General features: G+C 35.2%; 1 protein-coding gene across 3 annotated transcripts in view; it reads left to right on the top strand.

Moving 5' to 3' along the window:
• RNF17 (ring finger protein 17) overlaps nucleotides 1–14,449 on the top strand; it is a 181,277-nt gene that overhangs the window by 40,323 nt on the left and 126,505 nt on the right. For all 3 annotated transcript variants that reach the window (XM_044249365.1, XM_044249366.1, XM_044249364.1), the window contains exons 7-10: nucleotides 5,751–5,922; nucleotides 7,348–7,424; nucleotides 7,767–7,841; nucleotides 12,003–12,310. In XM_044249365.1, the coding sequence (XP_044105300.1) occupies nucleotides 5,751–5,922; nucleotides 7,348–7,424; nucleotides 7,767–7,841; nucleotides 12,003–12,310 (632 nt within the window). The remainder of the gene's footprint in view (nucleotides 1–5,750; nucleotides 5,923–7,347; nucleotides 7,425–7,766; nucleotides 7,842–12,002; nucleotides 12,311–14,449) is intronic.

Consider the following 14,449-nt stretch of genomic DNA (forward strand, 5'->3'; position numbering starts at 1 on the left):
GGATGTTACATAGTAATGTTTTCCTCAAGAACTTTGCAGCCCTCTATGGTCAGTAAACTTGGTGCAGGCCAGTTGTCCCATCTGGTCTTCTGTAAGAGAGGCCCATTGCATGGATTCTCTGATGCCCTCGCCTTAGTGGAAATGCTCCTGACTTGTCAAGGGGCCAGGCACTGTGTAAGTGGCTCCAGATTCCACTATGTGGTGCTATTTTGCTCCCTGAAGGCTTTCAGTACTGAGTGGTAGGATGAAAATGGCGGCACCCCAGTCTCTAGTCCTGGTGCTGAAAGTTCATGCTCCTCACTCTTAACTGAGCTCTCACAGAAAAGCAGTCAATTACTCTTGTCCCCCTCACTTTTTCAGAGCTCTGTGTTCATCTGGCCTATGAACATTTTTATCTCAGGCATGTAACTGAGTTTCAAAATTCAAATTTTGTGGACACCTGTGTTGTAAACCCACACTGTTCCTGCTGTGTGTGTGTGGCGGGGGTGTCTCACCATGCTTCTGCCTTTTGCTAGAACCTTGCCAGGAAAGCGGTAGCAGGACTGTGCAGTGGGTCAGAGTTTATGGCAAAACAGAGCAGAAAACTGGTACCTCAACTGTTTTCAGCTGGCTTCCCTGTTCCTACACTTGCGATCTCTGCCATGCTCAGGCACCCCCATTCTTCTTGGGACCCCAGAGATCCTGAGACAATGCCGTTCCACCTGGGATTCTGCCCCACTTTGTTACCTGAGCATCTTTGAGTAAGGGATGTACATAGCAGACTTCTAAAAGTTCTAATTTTGTACTCCACTTCTTATAATACTTTGGAATAGCCTCCTTAAGTAGTCTCCCTCCCCTCCACCATATCCTCTAGTATATCACCCTGTATCCAAGTCTCTGCACCTTCCAGAAAGTGGTCACTTTTCTATTTATAGAATTGCAGCATTTCTTTTCTCAGATCTCTGATTAATTTCACAGGTGTTCAGAGTGATTTGATAGTTGTTAGCTATATTTGAGGAAATAGACAAACTAAGTGTCCCCTACTCCTTTGCCATCTTAACTCCTCTCCCATTTCAATTTTTTTAAAGATTTTGTTTATTTATTTGACAGACAGAGATCACAAGTAGGCAGAGAAGCAGGCAGAGAGAGAGAGAAGGGGAAGCAGGCTCCCTGCCGAGCAGAGAGCCCGATGTGGGACTCAATCCCAGGACTCTGGGATCATGACCTGAGCCAAAGGCAGAGGCTTTAACCCACTGAACCACCCAGGCATCCCTCCCATTTCAATTTTTTAAATTTCTGTTTTTCATTTGTCTCAAGATACTTTCTTTTTTAGAGTCTGACTCTTTTTTTTTTTAGATTTTATTTATTTATTTTGACAGAGATCACAAGTAGGCAGAGAGGCAAGCAGAGAGAAAGAGGAGGAAGCAGGCTCCCTGCTGAGCAGAGAGCCCGATGCGAGGCTCGATCCCAGGACCCTGAGATCATGACCCAAGCTGAACACAGAGGCTTTAATCCACTGAGCCACCCAGGCACCCCTCAAGATATTTTTCTAGTGTTATTTTTTGTTTAACTTATTTGTGTTTAGGAGTATGTTATTTAATTTCCAAATATTTTTCATTTCCTTCTGTTAATGTTTTCTAGTTTCTTTCCATTGTGACCAGAAAATATGCTTTGTATGCTTTTGGGTTTTTTTTAAGTTGGGTTTTTAAAAGACTTGATTTTTGTCATAACATATGATCTAATATTCCACGTATGGTTGAGAGAAGTGTGTATTCTTTGTTGTTGGGTGGATTTTTCTCTTTATGTCAGTTAGGTGCAGTTGATCTCTGCTGTTAAGTAGTCTACTTTTTATTGATATTCTTTAAGGTTTTCCCATTTGTTTTCAGAAGTAGGAAGTAGGATATTGAGGTCTCCCCCTATTATTGTAGTGTTATTTCTCCCTTAGATATTGTCAGTGTTTGTGTCATGTATTTTAGAGCTCTTGAGTTTGGTGCATACATATGTTATAATTGTATATTCTTGATGTTCTGTTAATATATAATGTCCTTTTTCTCTTGTAACAGTTTTTTTGTTTGTTTTTTGTTTTTTTTTAAATATTTATTTATTTATTTATTTATTTTCAGAAAAACAGTATTCATTATTTTTTCACCACACCCAGTGCTCCATGCAAGCCATGCCCTCTATAATACCCACCACCTGGTAACAGTTTTTTTTAAAGATTTTTTTTATTTATTTGACGGAGAGAGAGATCACAAGTAGTCAGAGAGAGAGGGGGAAGCAGGCTCCCCAGCGAGCAGAGAGCCCCTCACGGTGCTCAATCCCAGTACCCTGAGACCATGACCTGAGCTGAAGGCAGAGGCTTAACCCACTGAGCCACCCAGGTGCCCCATCTTGTAACAGTTTTTGACTTAGTTTATTTTGTCTAATATTAGCATAGTTCTCCTTTGATTACTCTTTATACAGAGTGCCTTTTTTCATCTTTTCACCTTTATTCTACGTATATCTAGATCTAAAATGAGTATCTTGTAGACCTGAATATGTTGTCATTTTTTGAAGTCTAGTCCTCCACTCTGTGCCTTTTGATTCTGAAGTGTAATCCATTTACTTTTAAATTAATTATCAATAAAGAAGGACTTTTGTCATGTTTTCAATACATTTTAGAGCCTTTTATCATTCACCACTTCTATTACTACCTTCTTCTGTTTACTTGACTTTTGTAGTGACATATTTTGATTCCCTTCTCATTTTTTTTGCATATTCTATAGTTACATTGTAGTTACCATGGGGATTACATATAACATATTAAAGTTATAACAATCTATTTTGAATTGATATCAGCTTAACTGAATTGTTGGTAAAAACTCCTTTATGTCTACTTCCCCTCTGTTTCATTTCACAGTTACGTCTTCATACATCATGTACCCATTAACAAAGATTTTAGTCATTTTATGTATTTGTATTTTAAATCCTGTAAAAAATAAATGTGGAGTTATAAGCCAAAACTAGATTTTATATTTGATAAAATCAAATATAAATAATACTAGATTTTATATTTGCCTGTGTATTTACCTTTACCAAGTACAAGTTGCTGTCTTTCCTCATTTTATTTTAACCTGAAGAACTTTGTTTACCATTTCTTAGAGGACAAGTATATCAATCCTGAACTCCCTCAGCTTTTCTTTATCTGGGAATATTTTAACTTTTCCCTTATCTTTTAAAGGACAGTTTTGCTAATTATAGAATTCTCAATTTGCAGGCTTTTCCTTTCAACACTTTATTTTTTTAGAGTTCAGGGAAGGGACAGCAAGGTGGGAGAGGGACAATTCTAAGCAGGCTCCACACCCAGTGCAGAGCCCAGAATGGGGCTCAATCTCATGACCCTGTGATCATGATCTGAACTGAAATCAAGAGTTGGGTGCTGAGCCAGCTGAGCCATCCAGGCACCCCTCCACATTTTCCATATGTCATCCCATCACCTCCTGGCCTCTGCTGAGAAATTGGCTGATAATCTTACTGAGGATTCCTTATGTGTGACAAATTGCATTTCTCTTAATGCTTTCAGGATTCTCAATTTGTCTTCCAACAGTTTGATTATATTGTGTTTCTTCTACATTTATATCTTTGGTTTCTTGGACTTGTCAGTTTATGTATTTTATCTAATTTTGGAAGTCTTTAATCTTTAGTCTTTAGTCTCCAAATAATTTCTCTGCAACTTTTTCTTCCTCTCCTTCTTTTGGGACTCATGTAATGCATATGTTGCTTTTCTTGAGAGAATCCTTTAAGTCTCTTAGATTCTCTTCACTTCTTTTCATTATTTTTTTCTTTCTGTTCCTCAAACTCTGTAATTTCAGTTGTTCTATCTTCAGGTTTGCTAATTCTTTCTTATTCCTGCCCAGATGTGCAGTTGAATCCCTCTAGTGAATTTTTTACTTTAGTTATTGTACTTTTGAGCCCAGAATTTGTTTCCTTTATGTAATTTCTGCCTCTTTATTGATATTCACATTTTGTTCTTTCATTTTTTCCTGATTTCCTCTAGGTTCTTTGTGCATGTTTTCCTTTAGCTCTTTGAACATATTTAAAACTATTGTTTTAAAGTCTTTAATAAGTCCTATGTCTCTGCTTCTTCAGGAATGGTTTCTGCCATTCTATTTTTTCCCTTTGAATGGATCGTATTTTCCAATGTCTTTTTATACACGCTTGGTGTATTATTGAAAATTGGGGATCTGAAAACACAGCCACCTCTTCTAGTCATTGCAAACTGGTTCTCTGCAGGGGCAGTCCTTCACTGAGTGAGCATGCTCTGAGCCTTAGAATCAGCCTCAGGTAGAGGCTTAATGTGTTCTCAGGTCTTTTCTGAGCATGCATCTTGCTTGGGCCCGAGTATGATTTTTTTTAATTCCTTTATATACACAGCTGCTTTTAAATGTATTCATATCTCAAAGAGTGTCATCCCAGAATTTGCAAGCCCCAGATGGCATAGTGTATATATTTACCTATAATTTCTTGCTCAGGAATCTATAGCTCTTAGTCTTCCTACCACTTTCCCAAGTACTGCCTGTTGCTCTTTACTGCCTCAGTTCCAAGTTTGGTGAAACAGATTAGTTCCTCAGGCATTCTGTAAACAAGTTAGAACATTACAGATGAAGTCTACTATGCTCCCTTGGGTTTGGTGGAAGGAATTGGGAACTGTGCTTCTACCACTAGACCAAGACTGCACCATGCTGAGGAGAGGGCTGGATAAGAACAAGTAAAAACACCATGGAATTTACTACTGTTTTGAATATGGCTTTTTCTTGATTGGGCATTTGCTTGGTTGCTGTATACCTTTTGTTTATTTTCCAGAGTTTCTATAAGACTATTTTAACCAGTTTTTGCTTGGGGTTTTTTTGTTTGTTTATTTTTTGACATCTCCACTGGGTAATAAGGGCTTAGAGTTACCTACTCTGCTGTTTTGCTGATATCAATCCTAGGCATGAGTTTTTAGAAACTATACTAGAACTTACCAAAATAACTGTTTTTCTTCCCTAAAGAAATGACTTTAAGATTATTTATACAATTACCAAAATGGTTTTTTGAATACCTCTTCACCTTCAGAGCCTATATCCATTCTTGTTACTCTTCAGTGTGGCAAACACTCCTTTTTTGGGGGCCAGATTTGATTTTGAGGAAATAATAGTCATTTGTTTAGTAATAAAAGGAGAAAATTACACACTGCGATTTTTGGTACAAAATTTTTTAATTGCCATAATAATGTAATTCCATCATAGGTCCAGAGAAGATTTTGAGTAATGAGGTACAAATAATGGAGGAATAATTAATTGCCATTCTTAGTGATTACTTTGAAGATTATAGTTAATTGACACTTGTGTTTTGGTTTGGTGAAGTCTTATTTTAAAATATTTATGTAATTTGTGTCAACTGATGGAAATTTTAAAGTGTGCAGGTGTATCTTTGTGGGAAATGAATAAAAATTGTTTTTGAAATGGCACAAGTAATTACAAGATAGGATTTCTCTTTTAGGAGGGATCATCAAGGGTATGTCTTCTATAGTTCTGTGGCAGCTGTATCTGTGACATAATATCCTTCTACTTTTTCTCTAGTTATGCATACATAGTTTTCAATTATAATGTTTCAGTTGAATTGAATGCCCCTTTATCCATGTTCATAAACTAGTGAGATTTATCCTTTTTATATCACTCAGTTCCTATAAACTCACTTTCATATGAACTTTTATGAAATCCTGTAATATAATTTTGGGATCTTATATGAAGGAAGAAGAACCTGTGTGAAGAAGTAGTGAGAAATACAGATGATTATCTTTCAAATGTAATAATGGCTAAAAGCTACATTGAAGACAAAAAAAATGATTTGGCTGCAGCTATGAAGATAGCAAGAGAGTTAAAATCAGCACCTTCTTTAAGGACTTACTGTGACCTCAATCAGGTAATTTTGACCATAATATCAATTTATTTCTGATGTATATTACTTTACATGCTTTGGAATATGATATTTAAGACTTAATAAGCATTTATTTTTAGATTATCCTAACTTCTCTTGGCCTCAATTTAGAATTCTTAGTGTTTGAATTCTAAGATAAATATTAATAAATTTGTTTAGCCTTTTATTGTTATTTACCAGTTAGAGAAATGGTACAGTAATCAGGTCTTTATAACATATGATCTGAAAGCAAGTAGGGTGACATTGAGTTGAAAATTAATGTTCCTAGAACATTTGAATAAAAAATGAGAACATTTAAGGGCAGAAAACTAAATGGGATTCTCTTTTTTCATAAGCAATTTAGATATGACTGCCAGTTCTTGACTTAAAAACTTAATTCAAGTTCTCATTCAGGTTTTTTTTTTTTCCTTTTCTTCCTGCCTCCCTAAATGTGCAGGTCAAGAGACAGGGTGCTTCCACTATGTTCTATCATGTAATAATGTGCCGAGGGAGCACAGTTGGGCAAAACCAAAAACATATTTTCTGATGAGATCGTTTGGCAAGACAGGATTAACCATCTTTTTTTCTGATTTCTACCTTGCTCCTTTGGGATATAGATCCTGTTCTAGAATCTTTGATTCCTCATGGCCTTTTCCTATAGATAATCAGGTGTTTGGACTGAATTGAGGTATAAAATAGAAGGCATTTGTTTATCTGCCTCCAAAATCTCTAAGTGAAGGGAGAGGAATTCGCCATCGTCTTAACATGGTCAGACCTCTCTCTAGCCATGGTTCTAAAAACAGTCATTTCCTGTGTATTACAAATGGGCCTTTAGGAGGTGTAAAAAAACTATAAGATTTGGTATTCATCTGGGGCACCTGGGTGGCTCTGTCAGTTCAATGTCTCCCTTTGGCTTAGGTCATGTTCCCACCGTCCTAGGATTGAGCCCGCATTGGCCTCCTTGCTCAGCAGGGAGCCTGCTTCTCCCTCTGCCTGCTGTTCTCCCTGCTTGTGTGTGTGCACATGTGCAATCTCTCTAACAAATAAATAAAATCTTAAGAAAAAATGATTTGGTATTCACCCTAGTTAGATTTATCAAGGAGATAAAGCAAAAAGACATTGAAGGATAGCAATGCAAATGCAAAGTGAGTATGATCAGAATTTTCTCTGCTTACATAGCTATATCCCATTTGTTAACTAGTATCTTTTGTTGTTATCTATTAATTTATATCTCTAAAAGATTTTAAATTTCTTTAGGGGAAAAATCTTAAACACTTGCTTGCATCTATTCCTTTGGGTGCCTAAAATTAAATCTTAAACACATTAATTAGTGAGATGCTTAAAGGCTATAGTTTTCCTTGTAAAATATTTGTGTCAGTAATATTTGTTTTTAAAATTCACCTTTAAGTAACACTTCTCTTTTGATTCTAGATTATCCGTACTTTGAAATTAACATTTGAGAGTGAATTGTTACAAGTTAGTTCTCTAAAACTGAGGAACTCTCCCAAGTAAGTAAGTTATAATTCAGGAGAACCTAAAGATTAAGTATGAAAATGTGTTAGAGCCTGAATGTATTAAATAACAAGAAATTATAAATTGAAAATTTGTGTCACAGATGTTTCCCAAATTAGCAAACATGTAAAATAAGAGTAATTTATGATAAATTAGAAAAATAAGTTGTCTTGAGGTTTTTTAATGTCAGCAACTGACTTTCAGAGAAAGTAACGAAGTTATATTAGAGCACTTAAAATGTTCTTTTCGAGTTTTTAATGTTAGCAACTGACTTTTATTTAGAGAAAGTAACACACTGGTATTAGAACATTTACTTGTATGCTAATGTTTTATTTTAGGTTGAATATGAATTGCAATGAGATCATCTGTATGTTCAACAATATGGGAAAGATTGAATTTGAGGACTTAACAAAGTAAGTATAAGAATGGCGACATGGGGGTGCCTAGGTGACACAGTGGATTAAGCATCCAACTCTTGGTTTTGTCTCAGTTCCCGATCTCGAGATTGCAGAATCAAGCCCCAAACTGGGCTCTACACTCAGGGCAGAGTCTGCTTAAGATTCTCTCTGCCCCTCCTCTCTGCACACATGCTCCCTCCCTCTCAAATAAATAAATAAATCTTTTAAAAAAATGACAACATGCCATTAATTTCTGAGAAGGTATAAGAGAAAAATTACCCAAGAGACAGGAAAATTGATGTGTAGTGTATAGTATGTGTGTTTCAAATACTATAAAATAATATAAAGGGCAAAAGTTTCTATCAGTTAAATTCTAATTAATTTAAGAGTGAAAAGACCTAGAAGGGGTCAGTATTAAATGATATATGTGTGAAAGTTATCTTTGAGATTCATTCATTCAGCCAGCATTGAACACTGATTTTTGTGCTAGGAACCATTATCATAAACACAGATATATGTCAGAGAAGTTACAATAAGTAGAAGATGACACATAAACAATAAAGTGAATAATTGCTATGATGGTAATATATGCAGAATTTAGTGGAGATGCAAAAGAAGTGAATAGTCAATTCTTTTGGGGATAACAGGACACTTGGAAAAAGGAGAATTTTATTTTATCTATGAAAAATGAGTAGCAATTATGAAGGGGGCTAAAAGGGAGGCAGTGAGATAATGTGCTACATTCAGGGAATTGCTTATATAATTCTGCTTGGCAAAGGATACATATAGGCTAAATCCTAAAGACTTTGTATGCTGTGTAGCAGCATTTGAACTTTATTTTTTAGATGTATATTATCCATTGTGGTAGCTACTAACCACATGTGCCCATTTAAATTTAAGCATAAATTAATAAAAACAAAATTAAAGGAAAAATTGGAAGGGTTCCTGGCTGGCTCAGTCAGTAAAAAGCAGGTGACTCTTGATCTCAGGGTCATGAGCCCCACGTTGGGTATAGAGATTACTTTAAAAAAAAAAAGGAAAAATTGGATTCTTCAATTGCACTAGCCACATTCAAAGTGTTCAGTATCTACATATGGTTTTTAGCTACCATATTAGACAGTGGCCCACATTTTCACTATTGCAGAAAGTTGTATTAGACAGCACAGCTGTAGACAGTAGAAACCACTAAAAGATTTTCAACATGAAAATAAAAATAATTAGGTTACATTTTAAAAAGATAACTTTGGTGGCCATTTAGAGGATTATTTGGAAGAGTATGAGGCTAGAGGCTGAAGGATTAGTTGGGCTGTTGTATCAGTAGTCTCAGCAAATTATGAGAAACCAAACAGGTAATAGCACAGGAGAGCAGTAGATAGAACAAATGCTAAATAGGGAAAATTGATAAAGCCTATTAATTGAACATTATGAATGAGGAGAAAGGAAGCATCCTCAATGATTTACAGGTCTGGCTTTGGTGGTTAAGTTGATTAATTATGGTATTATTTACCAAGATTGGGAATGCAAGGAGAAAATTTAGGAGTGGAGAAATAGTGTTGAGTTATTGTTGTTTACCAGATATTTGGGGAGAAATGTACAGAGAGCAATTAGCTGTATGGACTAAAACTAAAGAAGAGGTCTTAGACTTGATTCTGGGTTTAGAAGTAGTCAGAATATAGATGGTTTAGAAACTCCCCAAAAAGAAAGTAAGTTCATTCACTTTGTAGGTGGTATGTCTCCAGGGGAAATCATCCCCCAGGAAGCATCCACAGTCGTTATCAGAGTTTGGTCCACAGTCTTAGAAACAGACATGAAGTCTGAAACAGGCATGAAACAGGTCAGAAACAGGCATGAAGAGATGTGCTGCAACCCAGGTAAACTCCTATAAGCCAGGTTTACAAAACTGAACACCAGGATTCCAGTTTAGATAGAATGCCAGACTATTAACTTACAGACAAATATAATTGCCACATGGACTGGAATACTTGTGTTGGCATTCTTTTCCAGCATCCGAACAGGCCTAAGAAATCAAATTATGAGAAATTACTTTGTTTGCAGTGTTGTTTACAATAAAGGAAATAAGGTTAATCAAATAGCTTAATAGCATTAGGCCTAGATAGTACATTCCTAGTATGTCTTTTACTACCAGGGGAAAGTCCTTGCCAGAGCACTAGAGTACCAGTCCTTTGGCTCAAGTCATTTTTCCCCAGATATGGAGCCCTCTGCCATTATTTGTCTTTGTGACTTGACTTTTGCACTTCCATGGATAATCCTCAGCCTTCCCAATGAATACATTCTTTTAGATATTTTAATGACATGAATATGATTACTATTGAATTTTTTTAAAAGATTTTATTTATTTTATTTGACAGAGAGAGAGATCACAAGTAGGCAAAGAGGCAGGCAGAGACAGAGGGGGAAGCAGGCTCCCCGCCGAGCAGAGGGCCCGATGCGGGGCTCGATCCACTATTGAATATTTTTAATGTCAAAAACTATTCTTTCCCTTTGAGACTCTGCATTGATCTTGTCTTGATTTAAAGTTAATTCAGAGTAGTCTTAAATTTTTTCCTAGTTCTAAGGGAATGTATCATTACAATCTGCTTCTACTTATTACAGGTGGCAATTAAACAACAGATTTGCCTGTTAAGAACAGGTATTGACGTAAATCAATGACAGTGCCCTAGAAAAATATTAAATTTTAAGACCAAGAAAGAGTAACCTGCAAAACAAAACAAAACTGAGAAGGAATAGGTGGAGTTTGAAAAACAAACAGGAGAAAGTAGTGTTCTAGAAGTCAGTGAAGTTTATGAGACTGGAGTCAGTTGACAGTGTTAAATGTCCCAGGTCAAATGAAAATTGTTATTAAAAAAAACATCTCGTTTACAAAGTCAGGTACATATATGTAGCCTCATAAGGTGTTTGAATTCAACATGTATTTTACTTTTGTTCAAAGCATACCTTTTTTTGGAAGAGATCAATAATATGTGTCATTGCTGAATCTAATTGGCTTTGTTGGTTCTTACTTCTAAAATGCTTCTTAAATGATGATCTGCGATGAAGTTAAATCCATAATGGGTTAATGAAAAGACAAGCTTTTTGAGACTTAGTCTCATTTCTTTGATACAATTTCTGTACTTGTAGATGGATAGCCTAAATCTATGTGGATATGTGAAGAAGATTTTTTGAAAATGAAGTAAACCACATAAATTAACTGTGGGTTAATGGCTATTGAATAATACCCAAAGGATTCAGACTTATGGTGATTTTTAGGCCAGGTGATTGCTCAGGATTATACCCTTTATATTTTACTATTTCCTATACTTTATTTTTAGGCCAGTGCATTAAAAAAGAAATAATCATAACAATTTAAAATCAAACAGCTAAGCCAAATCAAAATGATTTCTTTTGAAAATCTATATCCACTGTTCTTTAGGACTAAAAGATTGTGTCATGACTATATCATGTTTCTTCAGCTTCTCATTGATTATACCTCTTATTGAACTTTTAAAATCCCTAGGCTTGCTTAGGGCTGGAAATGAGCAAAAGTTTCTTTTTGGATAATGGAAATGTTCTAAAATTAGATTGTAGTGATGGCTGCACAACTTTAATTTAGTAAAAATTATTGAATTTTATGCTGTGTAAATTACACATCAGTAAAACTATTTGGAGCACCTGGGTGGCCCAGTCCCAGATGAGTGTCCAACACTTGGTTTTGGTTCAGGTCATGATCTCAGGGTTCTGAGATCAAGCCACATGTTGGGCTCCACATTCAGCATGAAGTCTGCTTGAGAGTCTCTCTCCTTCTCCCTCTGTCCCTCCCACTCATTCTCTCTCTCTCTCTTTCTTTCAAATAAACAAATCTTTAAAAAATATAAAGCTATTTAAAAAATACTTCTGAGACACCTGTATAAAACTTTAGCTCTTTATATGTCTCACAATATTAACTGTCATGTAGGAAGGAAATGGCTTGAAGGTAGATATAAAAAATTTATGAAACAGCTTAAAGTAGCCATATGCCTATCTATTTTTTATTTTTTTCTCCAAATTTTTATTTAAATTCCAGTTAAATGGCAGTGTACTATTGGGTTCTGGTGTAGAAATTTAGTGATTCGTCAATCATATACAGTATCAAATGCTCATCAAAAGTGCCCTCCTTAATACCTTCTATTTTTTAAACAGATGTGATCCCCAAGAAAATGAAATGGGACAGACTGTTCAAAAGAAATACAATCATAAAAAGGAATTTTCTTGTTATGATACATACGCATTTCGAGAAAAGAAAAAGGTTGACATGTCTATTCTAAGTAATGAAACCTCATCACCTTTTTTCCATCGGGAAGCCAGTGATGTGCATTTAGAAGCAAAAGACTTGCAGCCAGAGAAAGAGGTTGTTGCAACACCATCCCCTAAAACCATTGCAGTTTTGCCTCAAATAGGATCTAGCCCTGATGTGATAATTGAAGAAATTATTGAAGAAAACCTGGAAAGTGAGTGAAAATTCAAAAGCAAGGAAACAATATGTCTGTAATTAGAAATAAATTAGTCCCTGTACTCAACAAGAACACTGTTTTCTTATACCTCATTATGAGTTAACACCTGTTGGTTCCTCACCCCTACTTTCACATTTTCTAAACTTAGGAAATTTTTTTTTTATTTTTAGTGCAATAATCTAACCTCTGAGATGTAAATTTAATATTTGGTTAATTGAGGTATTTGACTTTCTGGTGTTCCACACATAAACTGTATAAAAGACAAAAATACAAATAAGAGAAAAAAATACAAATAAGAGAAATATTTGTAGAGCAGTCTCATGGCTTTGTCCTTAAATTTAAGAGCAGATTTTTTATTAAAAAAATAATGGATTTTCTTAAATCTTCATTCTGAGAGATAGTCTGTTATAAAATAAGTTGACATGAATATAATAGCATCTGTTTTGTAACATTTTAATGTATCATAATAGTTTGATTAGATTTACATGCTGGTATTCTCCCCATGAACTACTATTGTGAAGTTAGTATACTACCAGTCTTTAGTACCCTTTTCAAGTTCAGTTTTTGCTCTCTTCTGCCCTCCACTTCCCAATCTGTTTCATTGGCTGATTCTCCAGAACTTTTAAATGCAAAAAAAAAAAAAAACATTTTTGTTTGTTTCCATTGTATTATTATTGCTGATATCTCAGTGATTAAGAAACCTATCATGACTATATCTACTGATAAAAAGTAGTCTTATCATTCCAGTATTTTGCCAATTCAAGTACAGCTTTTTTATTTTTTTTTTAATTTTATTTATTTATTTGACAGAGATCACAAGTAGGCAGAGAGGCAGGTGGGGGGTGGAGGGAGAGGTGAAGCAGGCTCCCTGCTGAGCAGAGATCCTGATGTGGGGCTGGATCCCAAGACTCTGGGATCATGACCTGAGCCAAAGGCAGAGGCTTTAACCCACTGAGCTGTACTTGAGGCGCCCCTCAAGTACAGCTCTTTAAGCAATAGTGTGCCATTGTCAATCTAATAAAACTAGTACAATTGCCTTTATTTCCTATTTTGATGAAACATGCTTCACAGATTATCTTGTGGGAACACCTAGAGATTCAAAAAAAACCTTTTCAGAAAAATTCATCTTTCCCTTTCAGATCAAAAGCAAGTACTTTAACAACTCTGAACTTGATGTTGTGGAGTTTGCTTTATGTAAAGTAATCTAATGTAGTGTGAAGGTAGTGAGTTAAATGAATTTTACTGTTAACTAAAGCTTCTTCCTTTTAATGTTAAAAATTTTAGCTGTTACTGGCAAAAATATTTCTGAAATCTGTAACACTTCTCTCAACTGCCTCCGTACTTACACATACTAATTTCTTTATCCATTCTCAATATAGGTATTCTTTTTGATCTGTATCAGACAGTTAAAATGATCCATTTGTTCAGTTTTTATCATCTATATTTACTGTCTCCAATTCCACATTTCCCTAATCTTTGTGTTTTAAACATTTTTACTAAATAAAACATCTACATTGTTAAAAAATCATATATTAAAATACTGTGAAATTTTCCCCTAACCTGTCCATTTCATTCAGTCTCTCCCTCCCTTCCAGAGTTTCTTTGCATATACGTATATATAATTTTTCTGTTTTTGTACATGAAACATAGCATACCATGCACACTGTCCTGTTCTTTTAATTCCTTTTTTAACATTTATTCTGGACATCTTTTCAGTAGCTGCATTTGGCTTCATTACTGCTATATACAAATATTTTTCTCTTTTATTCTACCCTCACCACCCCTGCAACCTCCACCAAAACACACACATCTTCCCCTAAATGATGCTCAGTACATTCGCTTTGCACATTTTTTTCATTTCTCTAGCCAGATAAGATTTGTATTTAGAGTGTCTATGGGCTTATTCTTGGTTCTTTGGGTATAGTAGATACAGGAGTTTTTGTGATATGCAAGAGACCTACTTATTATGAATAGAGTTCTGAGTTCTAAAATGTTCATAAATAAATTCTGATATTTTGTCATAATGCAGTACAGTTACAGCATATCTTGACTTTAGAATCTAATTATCACATGAACTGCAATTCCACTTAACATACTTGGCAAGTAAAATAAAATATTTGCAGTTCAGGTTGCTAA

Source organism: Neovison vison, chromosome 5, assembly GCF_020171115.1.
Source record: "Neovison vison isolate M4711 chromosome 5, ASM_NN_V1, whole genome shotgun sequence".
NCBI lineage: Eukaryota > Metazoa > Chordata > Mammalia > Carnivora > Mustelidae > Neogale > Neogale vison.